At 44.2% G+C, this 24,246-nt stretch overlaps 1 protein-coding gene and 1 pseudogene across 2 annotated transcripts; one reads left to right on the forward strand and one right to left on the reverse strand.

The window, feature by feature from the left end:
* The first annotated feature begins 338 nt into the window (after nt 1–338).
* Nucleotides 339–3,701, forward strand: LOC135397880 (uncharacterized; annotated as a pseudogene).
* A 762-nt stretch (nt 3,702–4,463) lies between these two features.
* Nucleotides 4,464–20,891, reverse strand: LOC135377784 (zinc finger CCCH domain-containing protein 3-like). 2 transcript variants are annotated; one of them, XM_064610452.1, is made up of 10 exons: nt 20,431–20,891; nt 18,303–19,001; nt 15,908–16,001; nt 15,715–15,848; nt 15,447–15,654; nt 12,728–12,892; nt 9,422–9,617; nt 9,077–9,267; nt 8,243–8,355; nt 4,464–4,765 (listed from the first exon to the last, which is right to left on the reverse strand). In XM_064610452.1, exons 1-10 carry the CDS (start codon nt 20,486–20,488, stop codon nt 4,710–4,712), a joined length of 1,914 nt encoding a protein of 637 aa, XP_064466522.1. In that variant the 5' UTR covers nt 20,489–20,891; the 3' UTR covers nt 4,464–4,709. The 2 variants fall into 2 exon arrangements, with proteins under 2 accessions (XP_064466522.1, XP_064466521.1); XM_064610451.1 differs by having other exon boundaries at nt 8,243–8,358.
* Nucleotides 20,892–24,246: the final 3,355 nt, after the last annotated feature.

A 24,246-nucleotide genomic window follows, 5' to 3' on the forward strand; every position in this document is an offset into this window, starting at 1 on the left:
CAAAGGATGACCACCTTAGAGAGAGTACGAGTATCAAGACATCCTACCATAGACCTGTTTCTGTGGGCCAGGCGGCGCGAGTGAGCAACGTCAGCGCCCCAAAATATGCAACACGGGGTAGTTTAGCAGACGAAGTGACACTTTCAAATACAGGGTCTCGAGTTGTTCGCACTTGGCAAGATACACCGCTTTTTCTGTGAATTTCCTACAAGTATGGTAGCTCTCCTTGAACCCGCCGATGAAACTCCCTACAGTTTGGATCCGTGGCCGCTTGGGCCTAAAATAGCGCTGTGCAAACTTTGCTGCAACCACTGGCTGCAACAGACTGTGGCGACTACAAGGGGAGGTGACACCCAGTGGTGATACGTGATACCATCGTCATATCTACAAAGGGGGAGGAGGCATTCTCCGCATTCAGGTTCTGTCGAGGTGGCCGCCGCGGCGCTGTTGTCGGCTCTTTGCTCTTTGATTGTTTTCTCGTCGTCTGCTATTGCGCGCCAATTTCGCGCTACCCAAAACTGACAATTATTGATACGGGGCCCTCTTGCCAGTTTGTACCACTTTGGATATTCCACGTCGTTCATGTGCATATGTGATACATCGGGACGGCGATGCAAAACCACTGTTTCGCCCCGGGCTGCACGTCTGGTTACGCGTCGTCAAGGAAGTCCGGGAAACGTGTAAGTCTCTTTGCCGTGCCAAAGGATCCGGAGCGCTTCGAAGCTTGGAGACGGGCAGTTCCACGTGCTGATAAAGTCCTCGGGCAACATTCAGCAATTTGCGAGCTCCATTTTGACGAACGGTACATAGAAAGGTTCTACACCCACACTATCAATGGCGAGACTGTGCAGATTCCACGCGGCCGTCCAGTGCTGACAGATGATGCTGTGCCCACCATCTACCCAAATGTGCCGTCATATTTATCCAAGAAGCCACCTCAGAAGAGAAAGTCGAGGACATCGACCGACTGCTTGCCAGCCAAGTCTCGCCGTCCTGCTAACGACTTCCAGCTTGGCGATACATCTGCAGCAGTCATGAAGAAAGCAGCTTCAATGAGATACCCTGCTCTAACGTACCACCTGTTCCCGATGTTTGGAACTGCACTCTGCCCAGTACATTCTGGACAAAACACAAGATTGCCGGAGTCGACATTGCAACGTCACAGCCTTCACTGTGTGCGCCTTAGACCGCCAGTGTCTCTACTTCGAGAACGTAGTTTTATTCACAACACAGGAAAGCACTGTTCGTGCGACCGTCTTCGTACAAGCCACACAGGTGAAGGACGTGGAGGTAGCTAGCAACCAGGCGGCTGAAGAGCTACCCCAGAACGTGGATACAATGGTACCTTGCAACGGGTTTGCTGAGAAAGGAGAATTCGAAGGAGCCTCAATGCGCAAAGAGAAGACGTGCGACAACAAGAGATTTAGCGCGACCTGCCCAGGGATTGCCCAAGCACAAGCCATGCCCTCAGTGCAAATATACAAGAAAGCTGCTTGTCAACCAGGCCTCTTACAAAAGAAAAGCGGCAAATGTGAGAGTTCGAACCACTTCTTATAAAATGAAGCTTCGGACCGCTCAACTGGCCAGACGCAAAGTCAGCATCGTCAAGTTGAAACGCAGAGTACAAAAGATGACGCAAAGGAATGCGGAAATAGAGTCTGCAGTTTTGGAGGGTAGAATCAAACAGATGCCCATACGGCAGCAACAGCAAATCAAAGCATGCCTCACTGCGTCGAAACGGAAGGGGCACACAAGGGATGAAGTATGACAACGAATGGGTTCTTGAATGCCTTGTGATGCGCATGAAAAGCCCTCGCCTTTACGAGCACCTTCGAAAAAGTAAAATCATGACCTTGCCTTTCCGCACGTCACTCCGTCGGTATCTCAGGAATTATAAAAGCGGGTATGGTTTGAGTCAGAAGATTTTCACAGCGGTGGCAGAGAAAACTAAGACCATGGAGCCATTCCAGCGCAATGGTGACCTTCTGATTGATGAAATGAAGTTGTCGGAGAACCTTAGTGTTGCATCTAATGAAAATATAGAAGGTTTTGTTGACCTGGGACACCTGACCACGGAAACCCAGAAGACCCTTACATCTGACCATGGGCTCGTCGTTATGTACCAGCCCTTCACAGGCAACTGGCACCAAATCATCGGCGTTTTCGCATCTCACAGCAACGTCAAAGCGGAGACCCTCAGTCAAATAATTTTGGAAGCTGTGATTATGAGCGAAAATGCTGGGCTCCACGTAGACTTTGTCACGTGCGACGGAGTGGCATGGAACAGGAGCATGTGGCGCGTATTTGGCATACCTGGAACGAAAACCGAAACTGTCTGCAGAAGGCAGCACCCCAGTGACCCACAACGGCACCTCTATTTCGTGTCTGATTTCCGGCACCTTGTCAAGTGTGCAAGGAACAGCTTTGTTAAGACGGGACTGAAGTCACCTGAAGGTCGTGCTGCTGTGGACCATTTAGACTGCGCAAGGAAATGTGAAAAGTGCGACACAACACTGAAGGCAATGCCACACGTGAACAACGCTGTCATTCGGCCCAATGGCTTTGAAAAGATGAGGGTAAACTATGCGTTCAGGATGTTCAGTGACGAAGCACTTCGAGGGCTTTTTTTGTACAAAGAGCAGATCGACAAGCAGTACGACGATTCCTCTGCCACAGTATCCTTCATCGAAAGGATGCGATCCCTGATCGAAGCGATGACGTCCAGATGTAGTGCAGCAGATGCACTGAGACCAGGAAGCACGCGTGAGCAATGCATCAAGGACTTCCTGAGTTACTTAGACAAATGGGAACAAGTTGCTGGGTCACATGGCTACTTGAGCCGGAGCATAGCTGAGGGGTTCCGGGTGACACTTTCCAGCACACTGTGTTTGCGGGAGTATCTGACAAGTAAACTGAACTACCATTATCTGATGACATCCTGGCTCAGCCAGGACGCAATCGAAAGACTGTTTGGAATTGTGCGACAAATGTCTGGATCGAATGACCACCTAACACCGAGCCAATTCTTCATTTCCATAAACTGCTTGAGCTTTCAGAATCTCGTAAGACCGTCAAGCAGTGGAAATGTTTCACCAGGTCTTCTGGAAAGCCTCTTAGGAACAGACAGTGCTGAAAAGCAGGCAGCGTCTCAGAAAAAGATTGATGAGCTCCTGGATGTCGGAAACCTCGCCGAGGTACACGACATACTGAGTGCATGCAACATCGAGCATAACGACCTGATCAGGCAAACCAGTGACGAAAGGTTGATTTTTTACATTGCCGGTTATGTTGCATGGAAAAGCATTGCCACCACGAAGTGCACAGAGTGCTGCCAGCAGCTTCTACGACAAAAAGATGGGCCAGTGCCGCCAGCTGCCTCTCTCACCACTGCCGTTGACAAGGGAGGCCTGATCTACCCTTCTGAGGCGCTAAATGCCCTTGTGACAGCACCGGAGAACACTTTCACACATTGCTTCAGTGTGAGGGAAGTGAGGGGTGAGAGCCTCATGGACTTTGTATCCTTCCTCCAAATGGCCAAGCTGACCACTGTTGGCTGTACCGACCACGCCACAGCTTTGACTAACAAGATAATTAAATTTTATGTCCTTACTAGGCTTCACTTTCTAGTAAAGTCCAAGAACTCGCAGCGTACCGAAAAACGTGCAAGACTAAGGCTGCTTAAGATGAGACGTGTTCTGTAACATACTGTGTCTTTCCTTTTGTTGTTATGTTGTAAGTGTATTGCCTGGCTTGCTCAGTAAACCACATTTGCCACTTCTGCATGATGATCACATTCCTTCACGGCAGCGCCAGTTGCACATCTGTGCACTTACCCCACAAAATCGATTAGTTTGAAATGGCTCCCCATTGTGTTCGTGTTCAAAAGTATATGTTCACAAAAAACTAGCGCAAAATTCCATTCCAAATAGCCACAAAAAAGGATATATCTTCACTGAGATTTAAAAATGGCTACCGCCAGTGGGCTTCCAGTGATTTCACATCAGATTGTGGGATTCCCCGTTTTTGGGGTGGTGGTGAAACATTGGGCTTCCCTCTCTCCCCTCCCCACTACGGGCTTCGATAAAGGACACCCTCGACCCCCCTTCCTGAAAGTGAGGGTCTCGATCTCACCCTGCTCCAGCGTACAACCACAGGAGACACCTATCGTAAAATTTTGGTTCCGTGAAATATTTGCCAAGTAGGCGCTCCAAAACTGGAAAGTTAATCGCTTATACAGCTCTGCTTCTATCCGGGCCGCGGGAAAGCAGTACAAGTAGAAGTAGAGTGAGCAAGACGGCAATGACTTCATCTAAACTGTACACAGAAAGGTTAAGGCACAAAAAATATGACAAGTCATGTTCACACACTTCATCTTTTGTGTATGAATCAATTATGCATGCACTGTAGCGGAATGCATTCCACTTATGCAGACTCGGTCAGGTTGACGAAAAAACTTTTGCCACTTTTTATCTTCAAATGTCTTTTATTTTAATATTTTCTCTGTACAAAAGGGCCACGCTGCAAGAAGGACACCCTTGTAACCAGAATATGGTCTCGCCTATGCAGGCAGAACGATATCACAGCACACAACAGTAGGCAGAAAGTCTATGCAGAAAGTTACAAAAATAGAAACCTCACATTTCCTTTTTTAAGAAAACTTTGCTTTATCTCATCTTACCATAGGACCAAGTCATCTCACCACTGTTAATTCAAGGGAGAAAGCTGGGACGTATCCGAACACCACTACGCTTGAAAGATGAGGACTCTGAAACGAAATTTGCTTTAAGATACACTTCACCTGCATGGCACAGACAGGCTCTAGCATCGTTCCTCAAACTTTCCTAGTTGCAATCTCACTGAAAAAGTGGTCCACCGGATGTTCCCATTTTAATGCAGTACTCATTAGGCACAGCATTCCTTGCAGAAGCAATAAGAGTGCTTCTCGTTTGTAGCAGGTAGACTATCGTAGGTTAGCGCAGTGTTTAACACTGGCACCAAAAACAAAAGAAGCCAAAGCGGTACATGTAGCCCAGTGCAACTTTGCAGACTCACAAGAATGAAGAACGATGGCTCTACTAGGCACAAGGAAAATTTTAGATGTAGAAGCATATTTACTCTCATGTAGGTTGACACAGTTCTGTATATGGAGCACGAGGCCACCAGCAGAGAGATGCAAAATGGCATCAACCCAATATAACGTTATTAAATACATGATCAGCATGTGTCTCCATCTTGTACGGGGGGGGGGGGACCCAAAAGAAACCGGAATTGTCCTCGGGAAGGCGGATTCCTTGTAATACAGGCTTCCACCACTAGCTGAGAGTTTTCCGAACTGTTTTGCACCAGTGCACCTGATGGCGTTGTTGTGCAACGCTGCGTTCTGCTGCAGTTAATTCTATTTTTAGAACCCTTCAACGCGTTTGCCTATTTCATGACGGCTGATTTGCACAAACAACGTGCGGCAGTGAAATTTTGTTTCCTGTTGGGCAAAAGCGCATCAGAAACGGCAGTTATGCTACAGACGGCTTACAAGGAGGCTGCTTTGAGCAAAACACAAGTGTACGAATGGGTTTCTCGATTTAAACGAGGCGAAATGTCGATTGACGATCGACCTCGTTCCAGACGGCCTTCGACCAGCTGCACTGAAGAAAATATGACAGAATTCGTCAAGTCGTCTTGCAAGACCGCCGTCGGACCATTGATGAGCTTGTGGAGTTGACAGGGGTGTCGTGGAGCTCATGTCAGCCAATTTTATCGAACGCTTTGCACATGAAACGAGTTGCAGCGAAATTTGTGCCTCGACTGCTCACACCCGAACAAAGGGAGAATCGCATGTCTGCGTGCTGTGCGTTGAAGGACCAGTTGGAGACGGAGCCCGACTTTCTTTCTAAAATCATAACCAGAGACAAATCTTGGTGCTACGGTTACGACCACGAAACGAAACAGCAGTCTAGACAATGGAAAACAGCCAGTTCCCCACGACCCAAGAAAGATCGACAAGTGAAGTCGCATGTCAAGACAATGATGATCTGTTTCTTTGATGTGAGGGGGCTTGTGCACTCGGAATTTGTTCTGCCGGGTCAAACGGTGAACCAAAGCTTTTATTTGGAAGTTTTAAGAAGGTTGCGCCACGATCTGCGGAAGAAACGTTTTGAGTTGTGGCAGTCAGGTGACTGGTTCTTTCACCATGGCAACGCACCTGCCCACACCGCGCTGAGTGTTCAGCAGTTTCTAACCAAAAATGGCTTGACCCCTGTGCCCCACCCTGCCTACTCACCTGATCTCGCCCCCTGTGACTTTTTTCTGTTCCCCCTGATGAAGAAAGTCATCAAAGGGAAACGTTTCGCTGATGTCGAAGAAGTGAAACAGAAAACGGCACAAGCACTAAAAAGCATCAACGTCGACGAGTTCCAAAACTGTTTTGGGCAGTGGAAAAAACGTCTGGACAGATGCATTGCATCAAAGGGAGACTACTTTGTAGGTGTTTGAAGTTAGAGCATGCAACAATAAAAACACAATTTTTTAAAAAAGAATTCTGGTTTCTTTTGGGTCCCCCCTCGTATATGCAAATGCTGCGTAAATGTTTGCAGAATCTCGTGGTCGACACAGACACCTTGGACATCAGAGTGACATGGTGAGGTTCCTGTTTTGCACTTAATCTTTTTTGTTTGTTCGTTTTTTCTGGAAAACAATGGGTCTTTGACTCCATATACTAAGACATAGTGCTGTACAAGTTTCCAATACTGATCAGCCTCAGCCTGAACTCCAGCAAACACTGCTTCTTAAAGTTACACAGCAAACGGTTTTAGTATAGCATTCATCCTCTGTTATTAGCACACTATTATGGATTGTGATGTTATGGTGCTCCATGTTTTTCACCCGCATCAAGCTGCTAATTAAAGCTTTATAACGCTAAATCTGCCTCTGAAACCCAACGTTTTACTTTCATACTGCTTAGCACCAAAAGAAAACACTTTCCTTCTATCAAATTGTCAAAAATTACTGTTTTCTAATGATGACACCATGTAACAAAGCTAGTTAAGACCCCTACTTTTTGTGAAAGCAAATCCAGATTCGGCAGTTTCTAACACAAAATTCTGTGGTGTTAAAGAGACCACGAAATGATTTTCGTGAATTCAGAGTACTCTGCCGGAAACATGATCCCTCATTATCATACACACATCGACTTTTAACCGTATTCAATACACTGGGGGCACAGTTACCACGCTAAAATAGCAGGGCGTGACCGCCGGATACATGTCTTAAAAGCGGGCTTACGTTATCAACGTCCAGTCCTCTCAGCCGATTGTGGACGACTGGAAGCACACCCCACGGTACCACGTAGGTGCATGGTTTAAGTTTGGACAACAACGACGTCGTATATGTGTCGTCGAAATCAGTAGAAATATGGTAAAACACAAAATGTCAGCGATGGAGAAAGAGACTATGCGACGCACGCAGCGTCTAGGAATCGTTCCGTACGCAGCAGCTACCCAAAAGGACACCGACAAAGGCATTTCCTGACAAAGCAGCAGCTCAGAGAGGGAAAACGTGCTTTGGTAACCATGCTGAGGTGAGTTGACTGAGTTAACTCTCTAGTTTACTCGACCTAGTTTTGGAACCCAGGTACTAACGTCACCGAGTAATTCGACCCGGTTTTGAAACGCCACGTCGAGTAGAATGCTACTTCCGAGCTAGGTCGAGTAGGTTTAGAAATGTACCCACAGCCAAGATGTCAGCCAATTGCCGGAGATGATTTTGAAACAAAGGTTTTCAGTGGCCACTAGTGGCTGCCCATGTGGCTTATGGTAGCTCATATCCATGACTATGGCAGCTGAAAGCACAGTCGTGATTGGCAGACTTTTAATTGTTTTGACACGACCACTCGAGCAATAGGTGTCGATCTCTAGATGGTATTGATGTAGCCATGCACGCAAAAGAGTTACAAAGGAAGCGCGAGAGGCCATATGGCAAAACACGCACCCATAGCACCCATGCCAATGCGGTATTTGTCCCTTTTTAAATGCAGAAACTGATTCTGCAGGACAGTAGAGGATAAAGGCCTCTGCTGTGCAAAAGTAGTAGAGGCCTTAACCATATTCTCGTCAATTAGTAATACATTGCTTCTACAATATACTTGCGCTATGGGTTGGCCTTTCAACATAGATCTTTTAGTACAAACGAAATGTGTTGACCTATTAGAGAGTAAATGTAGCAGTAACATTATGCAGATATGGAATACCTGTTTTTTGGTCCGGTGAAGTATTTGTGGCCTGAGGCAACCTGGAGGCTGTGAGCGAGATGTACTGGGGTTGCCTTACTAGCTTCCCTCGTGTTGGTGCCTCTGCTGGATCCCTACTGCAACCCAGAACATAATTATTTGCTATTCTACAATCTTAGTGTCACTGTACAGCACAACGAATAGCGAGGCATTTTAAGATATCAACAAAGTGCCACACACAACAACATTAGTACCTGCACAAGACATAACTCAATCACTCACGTCACATCTGTATCAGCAGAAAAATAACTGCAATATGTGGTACATCAGCAGCCAGGCAATGCCCGGCACATTTTCTTCCTTGACGTGAGTAGCCATGATTTCCACAGCAAATTCCACACTGAATTTCGACGCCCACGGAAATAAGCCAAAGTGAGCACAATAGCATTGAATTTTACACTGAACAGCAGCCTGGATGAAATTCTAACAACCAATTAGTAAGTGAGTAATTTACACTTGCAGTCTGCTACTTGTAAAAGCAGCAACCATCACATGCAGTTTGGAGCATTGGTCATAATTAGGGCTTCTCGTTTTTGACGATTATATTTTCCGAGGTATGTATTACAAGGTAGGGTGAAGACAGGTGACAAACAGAAATCCTGTTATCTCATGATGTTCAATGTTATGATTATCTCATGATGTTCTCAAGAGCCCAATTCGAACTTGTCACTGTAATTTGGTTTAGCACTAATTTTTTGTCGCGTTTCAGGACGTCTCGAAAATTATAAGTCAAAAAATAAGAAACCCTAGACATAATATACTGTCCCTTTAGAATACTTCTTATGGAAGCTATACCCTGGTTCTTTTTTTGTGTGTTTTGCAGGGGTGCAGGACGTGTTCTGTGCGGTCCCATTTGTGGCAGATTCTAACGATGTTCCTGTTTCTGGCCTCCTACGCTTGCGGTGTGTCAGACGACAAAGCTTTCCCTTTGAGCACTGATTAGTTGCAGCAAACTCAGGACAGATTAGGACATGCTGTTTCTTGCACTGCCAGAGTAAACAGTAAAGAATATGAGCATAAAAACACTTAAAACACCCTGAAAATGTTTCAAAATTGAACTTTTTAAAAAATATGTTTGATACCAAATACATATTAGCCAACAAGTCTATTTGAATGTGAAAACCAGTCCCACTAGTGTACCTTAACTCCTTGAGAGCAGTAGCCACGGACAAAATCTATGCAAATCTCTGCATTAGTGTTGACCTTCACGTGGCGGTATGGGCATGGGTCCATCGTGCAACAGCCACGCAAGAAGAACGAACACACTGGCATTTTATCTGGAGAAACACGATGCGAGAAAGGGCACTTGGATACACGGCATGTGCCCCTAAGAAACCTGACAAATAAGAGAAAGAGAAATTTCATCAGAGCACTCCATCGCTGACATGCATGTTGTAATGAATACACAACATTGACAATACAGTGAAAACTGGTCAGAATGACATATCACAGTATCATTATCTCGGTTTCCATAAGGCACCCTGCGGCCTTATGCATTTTTCGTTACAGCTGCCAAACTTTTGTGGTTACAGATTAACTTTAAACATTCATCCAAAGTCGTTGAAACACGAGAACACAGTGATAACAACAGCCAGATGTTCATGCGTTTCTGCAGTGTGCGCTCTCAAACGTTCTGTGGTGACAGTGTTCTATAGTACAGTCAAACCTCGTTAATATGACACTCGTTAATACGACATCCCCACTTTATGTCCCTTTTTCTCGGGCACCGATCCCTCCCAATGGCCTCCGCATGCAACTCTTGTTTGTTTATATGACAATGACTGGTATTTTCCACACAACTAGGCGCAAACACTTCTACTTTAGCCTCGTGACTGACCGTTTGTCACTGAACCGGCGGTTCTCCTGACCTATAATGGCCAAATCGTGGCCTCGTTTTTGGGGTGATTCATGATGTGCTTAAAAGAGCAATGTCCTTGGTCATAGCACGGTCTCTCAATACTCTCTCCGATCAGGAAACTCCGGCGGAATACAATGGAGCGACTTGCTTAGGGTCCGGAGGTGTCGCGCGGGGGCGCCAGTGTTGATCGGGGGGGGCTCTGTCCTTCGTTAGCAGACGACGGAGCCATAGGGCTACATGTGTTCAGTCGCCAACTGGAATGGGAATCCGACAGCTCGACAGTTCCTTTGCCTCTTCGTTGATTCATAATTGCGTATCAGCATGCCTAAGACATGCTGTGTAACTGGCTGCAACGCAGGGAAACGGATTTTTCGTTTTCCATCGACCCCGTTGAAAGAGAATGGTGGAAACGAGCAATTCCACGTGTGGAGACCGAAAGCTTCAAGTTTGACTTCCCGAACACAAGGTCGTGCATTCTGCATTTCGACGCCACGTACACAATTTGCTGTTACATGTACAAAGGCAAATCAGTCAGCTGCTCTGAGATCATGCAAAATACCCTGACTGATCCAAGATCACCCGCTTAGTGTGGTGTTCCGGTATTAATCCTCGGGAATAGCAGGCTAGGAAATTTCAGGGGAAGGGGAGAGCCAAGCCAAAAGATATTACAGTTTTGGGCATTTCTTGCTGCTTTTTGAAATACAACATAAAAACGAAAATACAAAAAAGCATGAAGCACAATGTAATCCTTCATTTTTACACGACTGTAATCTGGAGCAACGTAATCCATATGTGACAAATTAAGCAAACACAAAATGTAAAAATGAAAAGTTTGTATTTTTCAGACGTTACTTCATTTCACCACGTAATCCAATCACAGATTGTGATATAGAACGATTATTAATTGCCAGTGAAGGAAACAATATTTCAAAAAAGCACTAGAACCATGCACTGAGAGAACTGAAGTGACAATTGACCAAGTCATCGTGCTGCCGGTCGCGATGTCATAATGTGTGCGAGTCTGCATAGAAGCAATGGTACTTTTTTTTAACATTCCACGTCTCTCAACAATTAATTTTCTACATCAAATAAGCTTTTTTGGTAAAATGTCAGACACTGGGACTGTTGATGCTGCATCCCGCTAAAAGTGCTAAAATGATGGTAAAAAGAGGAAGACACACATATTGCGCTATCAGTTTTCGTTCTCTTACTCTCATTTTAGCGCTTTTAGTAGGGTGCATTTTTTATACTCTTTTTGTGATTTTTTTTGGAAGTCCAAGTTTGGGTACTTTAGTACTTGATAGGAATGTGCTGGAAAAAAGCACATTAAGCACAGTACACGATTTGAAATGTGCTTAAAGTAAAGTAAAAGTACTGAGAAATGTATGTTTTTTTAAATTCCGTGCTAGCGCCGCGAAGCAACTGCGGCTGAGAGATGTAATTGAAGTACTACTTGAGTACTTGGTACTTCTCGTTCACTGGCTAGGAGAAACGTGTGTCGCACGTTCGATCTTGAGTTGCTGCAGATTAAGCCCCAGGGTCTTTCTTTCGGAGTATAAAAGGGCCGAAATAAAAGAAATACAAAATAAGGAAGAATTAATGAATATAAATTAAAATTTAGCATTTACATCGTGTACAGCAACTTGTATGCGGCTGCTGATCACATCTTACCTCACACACCATTATCCGTTAACTGCTTGGTCAAAGTGACCTGCTGCAGTCATACGGCATTCATCGACCATGTCTGAGAAGAAACACAAACAGGAAGCAGACAGATTCAAGGAACGACCTTGCACCTACAAGGATTTCGCCGACTGGGCCAAGAGAGAGTTATTCCAATGAAACACTTAGGATGGCTCTGTGATTCTTTAAGCAGCGCAAGCACATACAGAATATGCTCACCATCGACAGTGTAATCGTGTCCTTAGAAAAAATGACGATCGAGAAATGCACTAAGCAAACATATTCGTCAGACTTTTTCAAAAATGAAGTGTAAAATGCCTCATTATTTGTATTCTGTTGCAAGCTTACGTAATTTTCTACTTTTCGACGTTTACGTAAAGGGTATGATACGACTCGTAACACTTGGTGTTCATTAATACTATGACAACTTGCTTTATGGCCAAAATCCCCAGGAATGGCTGTGGTGATATTAGAGAGCTTCGACTGCACTTCCTAAAAGAGACTTATTCTAATTTGGGAATTTAGACCATCAAGTCACCACTGTACATGACAAGGAAGTCCTGTACATTAGCAGAGTGTGCACAGATTACTGTGCATAACATGCATGATGGATTAGAAAAAATTAGAACAGGTTCTAGTTAGACACCACAGATGACATCAACTTTCAAACAGTGCATATCAAGGTGCTTTCTACAGTAGACATCACTGCCTCTACATATTGCTCATTAGCATAATTTCGGATGATCGTCAGTGTACTTACAAGGGTAACATTTTTTACTCCCATGAGGATCAATCTGACTTATTATCACTCACTGCATTACTCACAACTGAAAGGCTAGGCCAAAGGGCCTTTGCATTTATTTGCAATCCTTAAAGGCTTTTACAATGCCAAACGCATTACTTACCGTGTACAGACAGCGACTTTGTCTGGGTCATGAATGTAAGTGCATTTGTCTCCTTTGTTACAACGTCCAAATCGATTGAAGAACATGCAGTATCTAGAGGCTCTCGAATCATATTTTCGGTGCTTCGCACAGCGTACCTGGCTTAGGCTTCGGTTTATTGCACGACTGAAAATGAAGCATATTGTTCTGTGACACAGCATTCATACAGACCATTTTTTCAGATATACCGCAATTTCACACAAATATCTTTCCTTTTGTCATTTGAACTGCACATTATGCCACTTTACATGTGTGCCTTGAGGTTCTTTGATTTATTGAGTGTATTTAGGTTGTTCACATTCCCCACCACGCAGTAGCGGTCCCAATTGGCTACCTTAGGGGTGGAGTGAAAGAGAGTAGCTTTCGTGAAGATGGGAGAATCATTATTACAAGCATGACTTGGTAGATGGGAACAAACTTGCAAGAAGCACCTTGACTACCTGAAAACACTCATTATTAGGGAAACGCAGATAAATTACAGTGCGGACTGAAATGTTGCTTGGGACAGACATTTGGGAAGGAAACACTGTCCCGGCACGATTATCAGAGAGGCATTTCAATATGTTTCAAGAGTGCTCAGCCATCAATGAGTTTTAGTGCATTGTACGCTATCGCCTTTGCGTATGTAGATAGCGTTTGTGTTTCTGCATGTGCGCAAAACATAGAGAGAGCTTTGCGTATTACGCAGATCCACCACACTATCCTTTATGTATATCCACCATGTATGCAAAAACGATCGTGCACGATGCACTAAAACTCACTATTGTCATGAAGCAGCAGAAATTTTTGGCTCAATTTACCCTGTAGTTATAGCCTGGCACAATCGGACAAGTAGGTGGTTGTAATACGCTCCAATTATTGTAGTCTTAGGATGAAGGCAATGAATGTATAGTATACCACCTTCACCCGCAAAAAATGCTGTTGTGACCTTTCTTGCAGATACTATCACAAATTTTGGGGGGCACATGGGCATCATTATGTTTTCATGCAATGCCTCCTCCCTCAGGAGGCCAGTGGTAACCTTTCAACCTGCATCACCAAATGCCCATAAAGGGAGTGCTCACATCAGCATTTCATCCTGGTCAACATTTCATAATGACAACCCACTCAATTCCTCTTAATTGCAGGCATCAGCATTAGTGGTATTCAGCTCTAAGAAGCCTTCAACATTCCCGAATGGGTTTCCACAGACGCAGTGCTAATACCCAGTTCTGTACAAACCTTAAAGGGAGAGTTTGCCGACTGACATCGTTTAAATAAATGCGTCCGGCAGGAGCATGTGACTCCAAACAACTCACCCGCAAGCCCTTTCACTAGAAATTGACATATTTCCAAAGTTATTCGTACGTCACGATAGTCGGCAACGACAAGCACCTACGGGGAGGAGCAATTGGAGAATCTCTTTATCAGCTTGCATAATGATTCAGTGGTGTGTCAGCACAGTGTCCTCTCCAACACATCTTCCTCACATATTCTCTCCAGCGGCCCACAAAGCTGCCCTGAAGTTGTGCATACGTCTTTCTGTGCGCGAATTTCAAACCTTGCGGATTTCAATGACTTCTACTGCCGATAATAAACTGCAGAGCTTGAGCAGGCAAAAAGTGAAGCAGGGATTTGGCAAGTTGGGGAATACACTACCATGGAAACGAATACCTACAAGTTGATGCTTGGAGAGTGAAATATCCCTTTAAGAACAGGCACACATCCTACCCATGTCTTCCCCTTCATGGCCCTGCCTGCCCTTCATGGCCCTGCCTGCCCTGTTGCCCAGCCTACCTGCAGTTCATCTTCTGACAACTTCCTACCATGCTTAAGGAATAAGGCTTCAGAAAGCATACTATTGCTTTGAACAGTGGGAACTTTGTTCTCAGAAATGAGCAAAAAGATTTCTCCTCCCTCTGCCCCTAGTCCACGAGGTGCCAAGGGCAGCGAAAACAAAACATGAAGAGCTATCCTCCCTTCCCAATGACAATTAGAGCCCAGGAGGCAACACATTCATGTGGTGCACTAAGATTTCTTGTAAAATTGTCAATTCTGCCCAATTTTGAGTCTCATACAAATGTGCAATCTACACATAGACACACACGTTTGTGCATTAATGAATACTGGCCAGTGTTGTCCTTCCTTAGTAAAAAATTCAATCGCTTCACGAAGCTAGATGCTGTTTTTGTCCAGGACATTGCCACCTTGTGAAGTGCAACGCAGTGAGACACAAAATTGAACATCAACAGGCTGTAATATCATGACCTTATTGAACGTCCCTCGTACAAAGGGTCTCTACCTACCCAAAGAGGATGGGGGAATGCCATTTTCGAACTGATCCATTGTAAGTCACTGCACAACAATACTTATTTTCTGGGACACCACAAGGCAAGGGACATCAATAACCATAAACTGGGACAGGCAGCACTTACAGGGACTGTGGTGCACAGCCAGCCTTACAAAATAGTTGATGGTGCAATACCCTTCTTGCACCCACGCACTGGCAATCATGTCAAAGCTTGCTGCTGGGACATAAAATACTGTGTGTAACGTGAACCAGCATACAGGACGAAGTAGTGTCCCAAAGGCCCAATTCTGCTGTATAACAGGCATGTTATACATACAAAATTATAGCTGCACTTCCTTTACACTTTGCACAAACAAGTGTCATAAAGCATAACAACCTAAAGATTCTGACCTCAGAAACGTTCTTGTTTCTGACGAGGGCGTTTTGCACAGCATTCCTGGTGTAGTCTCTACGTAAGTCTTGCCACCAACATCGATTCTTTTCAGAGGAGTTTTGTGAACTGCAGGACAGTCTGCAATGCGCTGCAGAGTCTTTCCAGAAGGATCCAGGGAGTAGGTCATCCCACGCACAACAAGCACTTTAGCTTTATTTGGTGAACCTTGAAAACAAACACAAATGTGTCATGATGCTTGCCAACCAAGTAGGCTGGACAGCTCACCTTTGTTATTGCGATGGTACTTCGATAATGCTTGCCGGTGAGTTCGAAGAAGTTTGGTTTCAAATGATCTGTAGGTGATGTTGCCGATGTTGATAAAATGAGGCCAACGTGGACTGACCTCTGTGCTTGTGAAACTGTTTGAACAAATGTTTTTACACTGCATGATCTACAACTGCTTTCTCCCACTACATACCTCGCACTGGGCCTTTTTTGCCCTCGATAGTAATGAGTCTTCCTGTAGGATGCTTGCCAGAAATCCCTATGCTTCATGCTACTGGACCGGTTTGCTGGAACAAACACAACTTCGTGACACATATAGCTTGAGTTTTATGTGCAAGTCATCCATAGTGAGCTGCTATCCGCATTTATCACTTTAACGATTAGCTCAAATTTTTTGCAAAATGCTGTCACTGATGAAAGGAATAAACATTGGTTCCTAGCACCTATTGCCTCCTGATGACCCCTTGGTTGATTCGGACAAGTAAGGTTAGCACAAGTTTCACTACAGGCACCTGGTTACAAACACGACATAACGCTAAGGAACCAGACCAAAACCTTCGGCACCATAGCATCAAATGGAAATTTATCTACATCCACATTTTCCATGAACGAGCGCTTTATAAAAAATGAAAAACTAAATATAGTCCATCCAAACTTCACACGCAAAGCTTCCCCCGCCTCCTTTCTTATCATGCATTGTACTATGAAATATTTATACAAGGCCAGTTGGTTTTTAAAGGGGCTGCAATACTTTGTCCCAAGTAATGTAAGTAATAAATGTAAAAGACAGTTATATCTATCAATGTGAACTTGAATTCCAAGTATTACAGCAAAGGAGGTAATGGATGCATAGTAACTACCAAAACTCATCCAGCTACGGCATATGGTCTGCCTGTAAGGCAGCCAGAGGAAAGGTCACGAGGACCAATAAGAATTGCCAAAACTCCTCTCACGTCATTTTTTTTTTTTCCTTTTCAATAGAATTCCTTAGTCCTGAAACTCAGACATGCAGTACAATACGTGCTCGATGTAAATGAACCTGATATAACGAATTGTCACAACTCCTTTAACAAACAAAATATGTGACTACTACTGGTTCAGCACCCCACACGTTCAAATCACATACTCAAAGAATGTGCGGGAAGAATTTTGCCCCAAAACGGCACATGCTCGTGTTTATTGCATGATGCTGGCTCACCAGAGCATTTCCGTTTTGCAAACATACGTTAGTCGAACAAAAAAAACGATTCCTCCAAAAATTGATGCCTATCGTATACATTAACTTATAAACCCTTTCAAATGAAATACTGTTCTCTGAATTTCATACACTGTCCACTAACATTGACAACCAATGTCCTGTATAACCAATCAATCGCAGGTGCTAAATACCAGAGTTCGAGGTAACTCGTTACTGTAACTTAGTTCCTTTTTTTGGTAACTTGGAACTTAACTCGGTACTTTTGCGCCGTGGTAACTTTTAGAGGAACTCGTTCCTTTTTCAGGTAACTTTGCCAAAGTAACTTAAGTTAAGTTCCAAGTTAATTTTAACTCGCTTTTCACTCACGTCCACATATTTTCTTGCTTTCTCTCCGGTTCCTTCATGGCATTTTTTGCCATGAAACGTGATATTCAATAAATGACAGTATTTTATTCAGGAAGTAAGAACCGCTGCCATTGAAATGAAGCAGAACCATTGTGCACCCACAGGGAGTAAGATACAAAGCATTCAAATAGACCTCTATGCGGAGAGAAACGTCATCATGACATTGGTAGACAGACTGAAACCGAAACAAATCGGAAGGAGAGGGCTAGGTTCCACGAACGGGCACTTGTTCTCTGCCTCCCATTGAAAGAACAGCAGGACCAAGGGTTGCGTCCCTATAAGGGACCATATTGTAATCCCCTCAAGACCGTGGCTTTCGGGCGCGACCTTTTTCACCTCTAGCTTCGAGCGTAGTTCAATTCTACCAAATTTGTGGTGCTGTCGAACACTATTACGTCATTTGTTTACAAACAGGGAGAGGTCTATTGTTGGACATAAACGAAAAGATCTAAGCATGTCGCACTCCTCCGCAGGCAACTCAAGGTCCAACTGAACTGCTCATGCGCGCTGCACCTGCATACTGCAACTTTGTGTCCTAAGTAACTTGGAAGTAACTCGTTCTTTTTTTTTTAAGTAACTCAGTAACTGCGAGTTACGTTCCAGGCTGAAGAACTTCGCTATTAACTTAGTTACGTTTTCCACACGGTAACTTAACTTGTAACGAGTTCTTTTTGACGGGTAACTTCTCAATCTATGCCTTTCTCCCCCATTGAATTTTGCCTGAACTTGAACTGCTATCTTGCAAAGGATGACACTAGTGTGCCATTCTTGCTTGTGGCATACATCCTCATTAATGCAAGCGTACATAAAATTTATATACAAGCGTATATATTTATGACAATTAACAACAAGCGTATAAAATTATGAACAAGCGTATAAAATTTATGACAATTCACTCTATAAACAAGTTTCGCATGCATAAGCGTGATGCTATCATGTTGCTATGTTCGAACTACAGTTATGAAAACAAAGAATACATACATACCATCACACTTCTTGAAAGGAGATGGCCTCAGCGAACGGTTAATGTTGTTTACCTTGTACTTGCGCACAATACGTCTAGCACCCATAAATGTCAGATTTGTGTCAGAGCATTTAGATGCATGAGCCTTCGTGCTATTAAGAACCAGTTTATACTTGGACGCCATGTTCATAGGGCTTCCAGACCGTCCTGAAGCAACAGGGGATGCCGAGCTTTTGCGATAGCTGTATCTTGCACGAATTGAAGGTTTAAGTAGTGCATGTGAACAGCTGAGGAGATCAGGAGACTTTGCTGGCAAGACTTTTGGTGATACTGAAGTTTGTTGCTGAGGTGGTGTGGATGTTACACTGTGAACCTTTTGAAGCTTGTACCTGCTCTTGGCAACAGTTAATGACAACCTTCTTCGTGCTTTGGAAGTAGCAGGTTTGGGCAAAGGCGATACTGCAGGTTTTTGCATCTTCACTTTGGTTGGCATGATTTCGAGTGAACTCGAGATGTTAGTTCCACCGTTGCTCGTCTGGGCTGCTTGTGTGAAACTACCCTTATCAACGGGTCTGTAGACTAAGTTCTTGAACGCCTTTCCTCTGCACGACCTCTGTGTTTGATAGTTCTTATGCACCTTGTAATGGTTATTTGTCCCTTGGTTTGGCTTATGCTGTGCACTTGACACATGTTGATTGTATGTATGGCTCTCGATAAGTCCTATGGAAGAAAATCTCTCATGTATATTGCCTGGAACACTATAAGTGAGCTGGATGATAATTTTCAGAAATGCACTTTTTAGCTCTGCAACGTGCATGCGAGAAAGCTAGAAAAGCAACCTGCAAATTGTGGCATGCACAATGCAGTTAAACATCCAGGGATATTCCCAGGATTTTTCTCTCAGGAAGGGATTGTTGGAGTCCCAGAAGAGTGGTGGAGGTGGGGTGACACCTATATTTGCCTTTTTATCTGACTTTGGCCTCGCTGGCAGGCGTTTTGAGAGTGGGTTGCAAGATTTGGAGGAGGGGGGGGGGGAAGGCATTAGAGGGGTGCCGGGAAAATCCCTACGCCTTCTATCTCAACTTGTAAATGGGGAGCGGACAGTTGCTCACTGGACTATGCTCACCAAAAACTGCTGAGGCCGGACAATTGCTCACCATAGAACCATTGAAGCTGGACAATTGATCACTGTCTCTTTCTCCACACTTATATTGCGATTTTATTTTGTGTTTATGGTGCTTATATACTTGACTTTTTATGTTATCTGAACTTCTTTTTTAGGTTTCTAAGTTGCTTCAAATAGACCTAGGAAATCCAACAGTAAAGAGGGTGAAGCGAGAGGTAGTCCACTTGCAGGCACGTCTGAAGCGTTTTTGTCAGGACTACCTGCGTTCATGGGGTGTTCCTATGTCATTTTTTTTTCAGGGGGGGGGGGGGGGGGAGAGCAAAGTGCTTCCAGGGGGACATAGTGTGCAACCACCTCACCTCCTTTCCTGGAGACAGATGCTGTGGACTGTGTGGGTGTTCACAGGTTCATATTATTATAACATCTAAGAGAAATCATGATGTATGAATAAAGAGTGCACCATTTTCACAAGTGACCTTGCCCCCACCCCCAGTCTCGGTACGCCTATGCCTGCGTCACCAGGATCTTCCAAGACGCATGCCGTGGGGAGATTCATCTGCTTCTGAAGCCATTACGATGATGAAAATAAACACCATGTGGTTTCAAAAGCAGCACGTGTCTTTGGGAGCAGGGCTTTCTTTGTCCACGAAAAAGATCTAGAACTCGCAAAATGGCAAGGAAGCATGCAGGCAATCACATATAAGTGCAGTGAAAGAGGCGGTGAGCAGTTGTCCAGTTTCAGTGGTTCTGTGATGTGCAACTGTCCAGCCTCCGCAGTTTTTTGGTGGGCAACTGTCTGGTATCCCTTGTAAAGCAATCTATGCAGTTTGAGAAAATGTGGGCATGTGCAGGCAGGTTTATAAGTTGCAATTATAAAAACACAGCGTCAAAAACGAAAAAAAAAAAAAAAAAAAACTCTTCAGACCAACTCTGCCTTCTCACTGAGCTTTGAAATAACATACGATATGCCATACTTGTTGAACAGTGACTTAGTAACTAAGCTCAAAGAAAGCCTATACGTACGAGAAAGGAATATGTATTCCCTCTTTAGGTGCTCAGCCTCGCTGTTCGCTGCAGCCATTCTTCAGAAATGCTAAGTTCGCTGCGCACGAGCTAGCCGAAATCACAGATTTGGTGGTGTGAGGTTCGCGGAGTTTGGCATGTCGTGGAAAAAGCTTTCGAAACAATGCTACTGCCTTTCCAAAGAAAAAAGGAAGAATACTGACAGGCCAGAGAGAGAGAGGAAAAAACTATATACAGCTTTTGGAAAAGCTTGACTAACGATCCAGATGCTTCGAAAAGAGCACAAAATGCACAAAACGGGCTGCGCACAGAATTCTCAACTTTAGAAATGAAGACTATTGAATACAAATTTCAAGTTGCACAACGAAATTAACATTTCCATTGCAAAGCTACACAGATTTATGCACATTTAGGACACATACTACGCGAGGCAGAGACGTCACACACTGACGTCAGTCGTCAGCAGTGGTCGTCAGTGGCGACAGCAGCGCGAATCGTTGGTAGTAGCCCCGCAACGAAAAAGAATGAAAACAAAACGTATAGAAAAAAACAGAGCCTCAAATACAAAACAAGAACCAACACACCAGTTGAACAGTCGAACAAAACACATAATGGGAAGAACCAGAAACCGAAAACGAAACAACCACAGAAGCGGACGCAGCGCAATCTTGATAAGCTCAAGAAAAGGACAATAACTGAAAACTCCTGAGGATACTATACATATTACCTCAACTAAGCACCAAAAACTTGTGTTGTGTTTTATTTTGTCTTATTCTGCACCTCAAGCAGCTATAGGGTCCAATGGAGAAATGCCCGGTGTTCTGTAAACTTTTGTCCAAAGGTGTACATGGCCTCTTCGCATCGCTTCTTTCGGAGATCTGAGCATGGAGGTTTCAGTTTCATATTCACACGTTTGTTTGCCATGAACGAACGGCGTTTATGAAACCATTCAAGCGCTCTTGGGCAAGCAGCCAGTACACGCCACAGCATATGAATATAATATTCACTGAGGAAGGATGATTTTTTTTTTAACATCTGTATCAGATAAGAATTCCATAGCAAAGGTGTTGCATATGGATCCAAGGATCCAAGCATGGATCAATGGGTAAATCCGACAAACGTAGATACTGCGATTAGTAATGCACCTCCGGCAACTGCAATGGCACCCCAGCGAGAGCAAAAAAATCCCATATGCAATTCCTCCTTTTCTTTTGCATAGATCTTTCAGCACGAGTTTTGTTTTGGAGCAATACGCTGAATGGCTGCTGCAAGATTAGAAACGGAATTCATCCAATAGCTTCTCTGCCATTCTTTGTACTCTTGCTTCGAGATACCTGGTATTTGATGTACAGGGTGGGTGCAGATAAAGTAGCCCCGCATGCATGCACGTATAGCGCGTTGTGGGGCTATACTTTATCTGCACCCACCTTGTACATATGTTAGATAAAAATGAAGGCATTCTAAAACATGCAGAGTGTTTCTGTGTCTTGCCCATTTCGAGTATATACACCAGCTGGCTTATAAGTATCACTTCCGTGTTCAACATTAAGTTACGGAAGTAACAATAATAATAATAATAATAATAACAACAATAATAACAATAATAAAGTGGACACAAATAGCATGTTTCCAGAACTGCTGAGGAACATTGTACACTCTATACTGTGTACCACACTGATAATTAGGGCCCAGAAATTTAGGCACTAAACCGATGGAAATAGGCAGCCAATAGGCCCTCAAAAACAGCGAAAAAGGCAATAAAATACAAAAATAGGCACGTTAACCCAGTACACTCTTTGGCTTTGTTGGTGCTTCAGGATGCTCCATCCAGGAAAAAAAGGCTACGGTAACGTACAAGCTTCGACTTCTTGTACACGAATGCTGAGGTGGCCTAGAACCACGTGATATTGAATACTACATTTAGTTCTCTGCCCTCAGAGGTCTTGAAAGACCAAGAAAGGCCAAATGTTTTGATCAAATATACATCAGCCCCTTCTAGCAACCCAAGGTACTGATGGAAACCAAACGAAAAAAAAAAAAAGTGCAAACGCACAGGAACGAAAAGCAAAATGCAGCACACAGCATGAGACTGAAAGGTGCACTCACACTTGCACCTCTACAAAAGGGCTGTTATGGCATCTAAAAATGTTCAAAAAGGCTACAATTTAATAGAATTGATAAAGAGGCAGGCAACCCCCAAAATATCGCATTTAGGCATTTATAGGCAAATGCCTAAAACTGCGGGCCCAACTGATAATATACTACCGAAATTTTATACACTGACTGATCATAAAGCCCTCTTCTGCACACTATATACCCAGACGACCATCCGAGGTGGAATGCCCTTTGGAGATCTGTCCCGAGCGCCAATGCAGCTCAGCGCAAATACATGTATCAGCAATGTAAGAAAAAAGTCTCATGTCGTCCAGTCATGTTTTTCCCGTTCGTGTCGTTTTACTCAGACCCAAGGAAATATATTACCACTGTTATGTTAGAAACTGGTATCTGAACTCATTGCATTCACACAAGTATAACAGATACCACACTGAATGAATGAAGTACAAAACATAACATTGTCGCACTGCGTTTTCAGAAACGTATTCCAGGTATAACAATTTTGTCAGGTGCAATAGTACACTGCAGAAATTTCATCTTTTTTCCCCCCCATCTTTATACATAAGTAGCTTTTTATTTTGCACCACAAAAGCGAACCTGAATTAAAAAGCGGATGACACCTGCTTCATCAATCAGTCTATCAGCGAGCCACTATGCAAATGATTTGCGCTGCGTCTCGAGGGGCGGCTGAAGTCCCTCAGTGCAGGGGGGACGAGCCCTAACCTAACCTAACCCAACCCAGAGGAGCAATTGACGTGCTTACTAGAAACAACTCGTCCATGCAATCCTATGACTGTGGAGGTCGTAACGCATATGGGAGGGTCACCTCACATTCTTGATTACCTTGAAAATAATGCGTTTGAGCAACACAACCTGAAATGTTGGTTGATTGTCTGATTAGCCGAATAAGACAAATAGATAAATAAACTTTGATTTTTTTAATTTTTGCTCTCGTCAAAAGCGCAATGGTTTCGTCTGCAAAGGATGTCATGATTGTTGCACTAAAAAAGCTCTGCGGAGTGTTCTGGCCATGACCCAGGCAAAGACAGCAGATGTGGTACATGAGTCATCAAGCACACCAGCGAACTGCTTAAAGACTCCTCGGTACAGGATAAGAGTTTCCCTTTCTAGCCTCGAATGTTTCACTGCGTTGATCAAAAACAAGTCGACGTCCTTTGCTGGAGCGAAATCTGCATTTTCCTGTATCGTTTAAGCAAGGCTACGGAATGGCGTGTCACTACAGGTCCGCACATAGAGTATCACATAGGTAATTGGGTGGAGAGCACCTATTCAGGTGTTCGCTTTCACTCTGCAGAGTAACAGAGCTGAAAGTGAGTCTGTCTCGGATGACACGTACCGATGAAAAATGGGATGGCGGGACCCTCAGAGCAAATGTTCAAAGGGGGGGTCTGCTCCCTCTGCGCCCACCTTCAAACGCCCCTGCAAAACTTCCTTAAAAACCAGCCATGAGTGGTGTGGCATGACCAGGGGCGGATCCTGGATTTTTCCAGACGGGTTCTAGTCTAGGTTCTAGGTCCTGGGTTCTAGTCTAGGACAGCGTGCTACATACACTGCCCAGAAACACCACCAAGAAACAAAGCATGATGTAACAAGAGTCTGCCAATCACGACCATGCTTCGGCAGCTGTAGCCATGAAAACCAGCCGGCATCAGCTGCACAGGTGGTCACTGACAGCCTCAG

The sequence above is a fragment of the Ornithodoros turicata genome, chromosome 1 (genome assembly GCF_037126465.1).
Source record: "Ornithodoros turicata isolate Travis chromosome 1, ASM3712646v1, whole genome shotgun sequence".
NCBI lineage: Eukaryota > Metazoa > Arthropoda > Arachnida > Ixodida > Argasidae > Ornithodoros > Ornithodoros turicata.

Excerpts from the sequence above, each read along its gene's own strand:
- LOC135377784 (XM_064610451.1), bottom strand. The coding sequence starts at position 20,488 with ATGGCTGCAGCGAACAGCGAGGCTGAGCACCTAAAGAGGGAATACATA. Across the intron at positions 15,849-15,907 it reads CAAAAAAGGCCCAGTGCGAG|TTTCACAAGCACAGAGGTCA; the intron begins GTATGTAGTGGG and ends TTGTTCAAACAG. Across the intron at positions 15,655-15,714 it reads GTACCATCGCAATAACAAAG|GTTCACCAAATAAAGCTAAA; the intron begins GTGAGCTGTCCA and ends TTTGTTTTCAAG.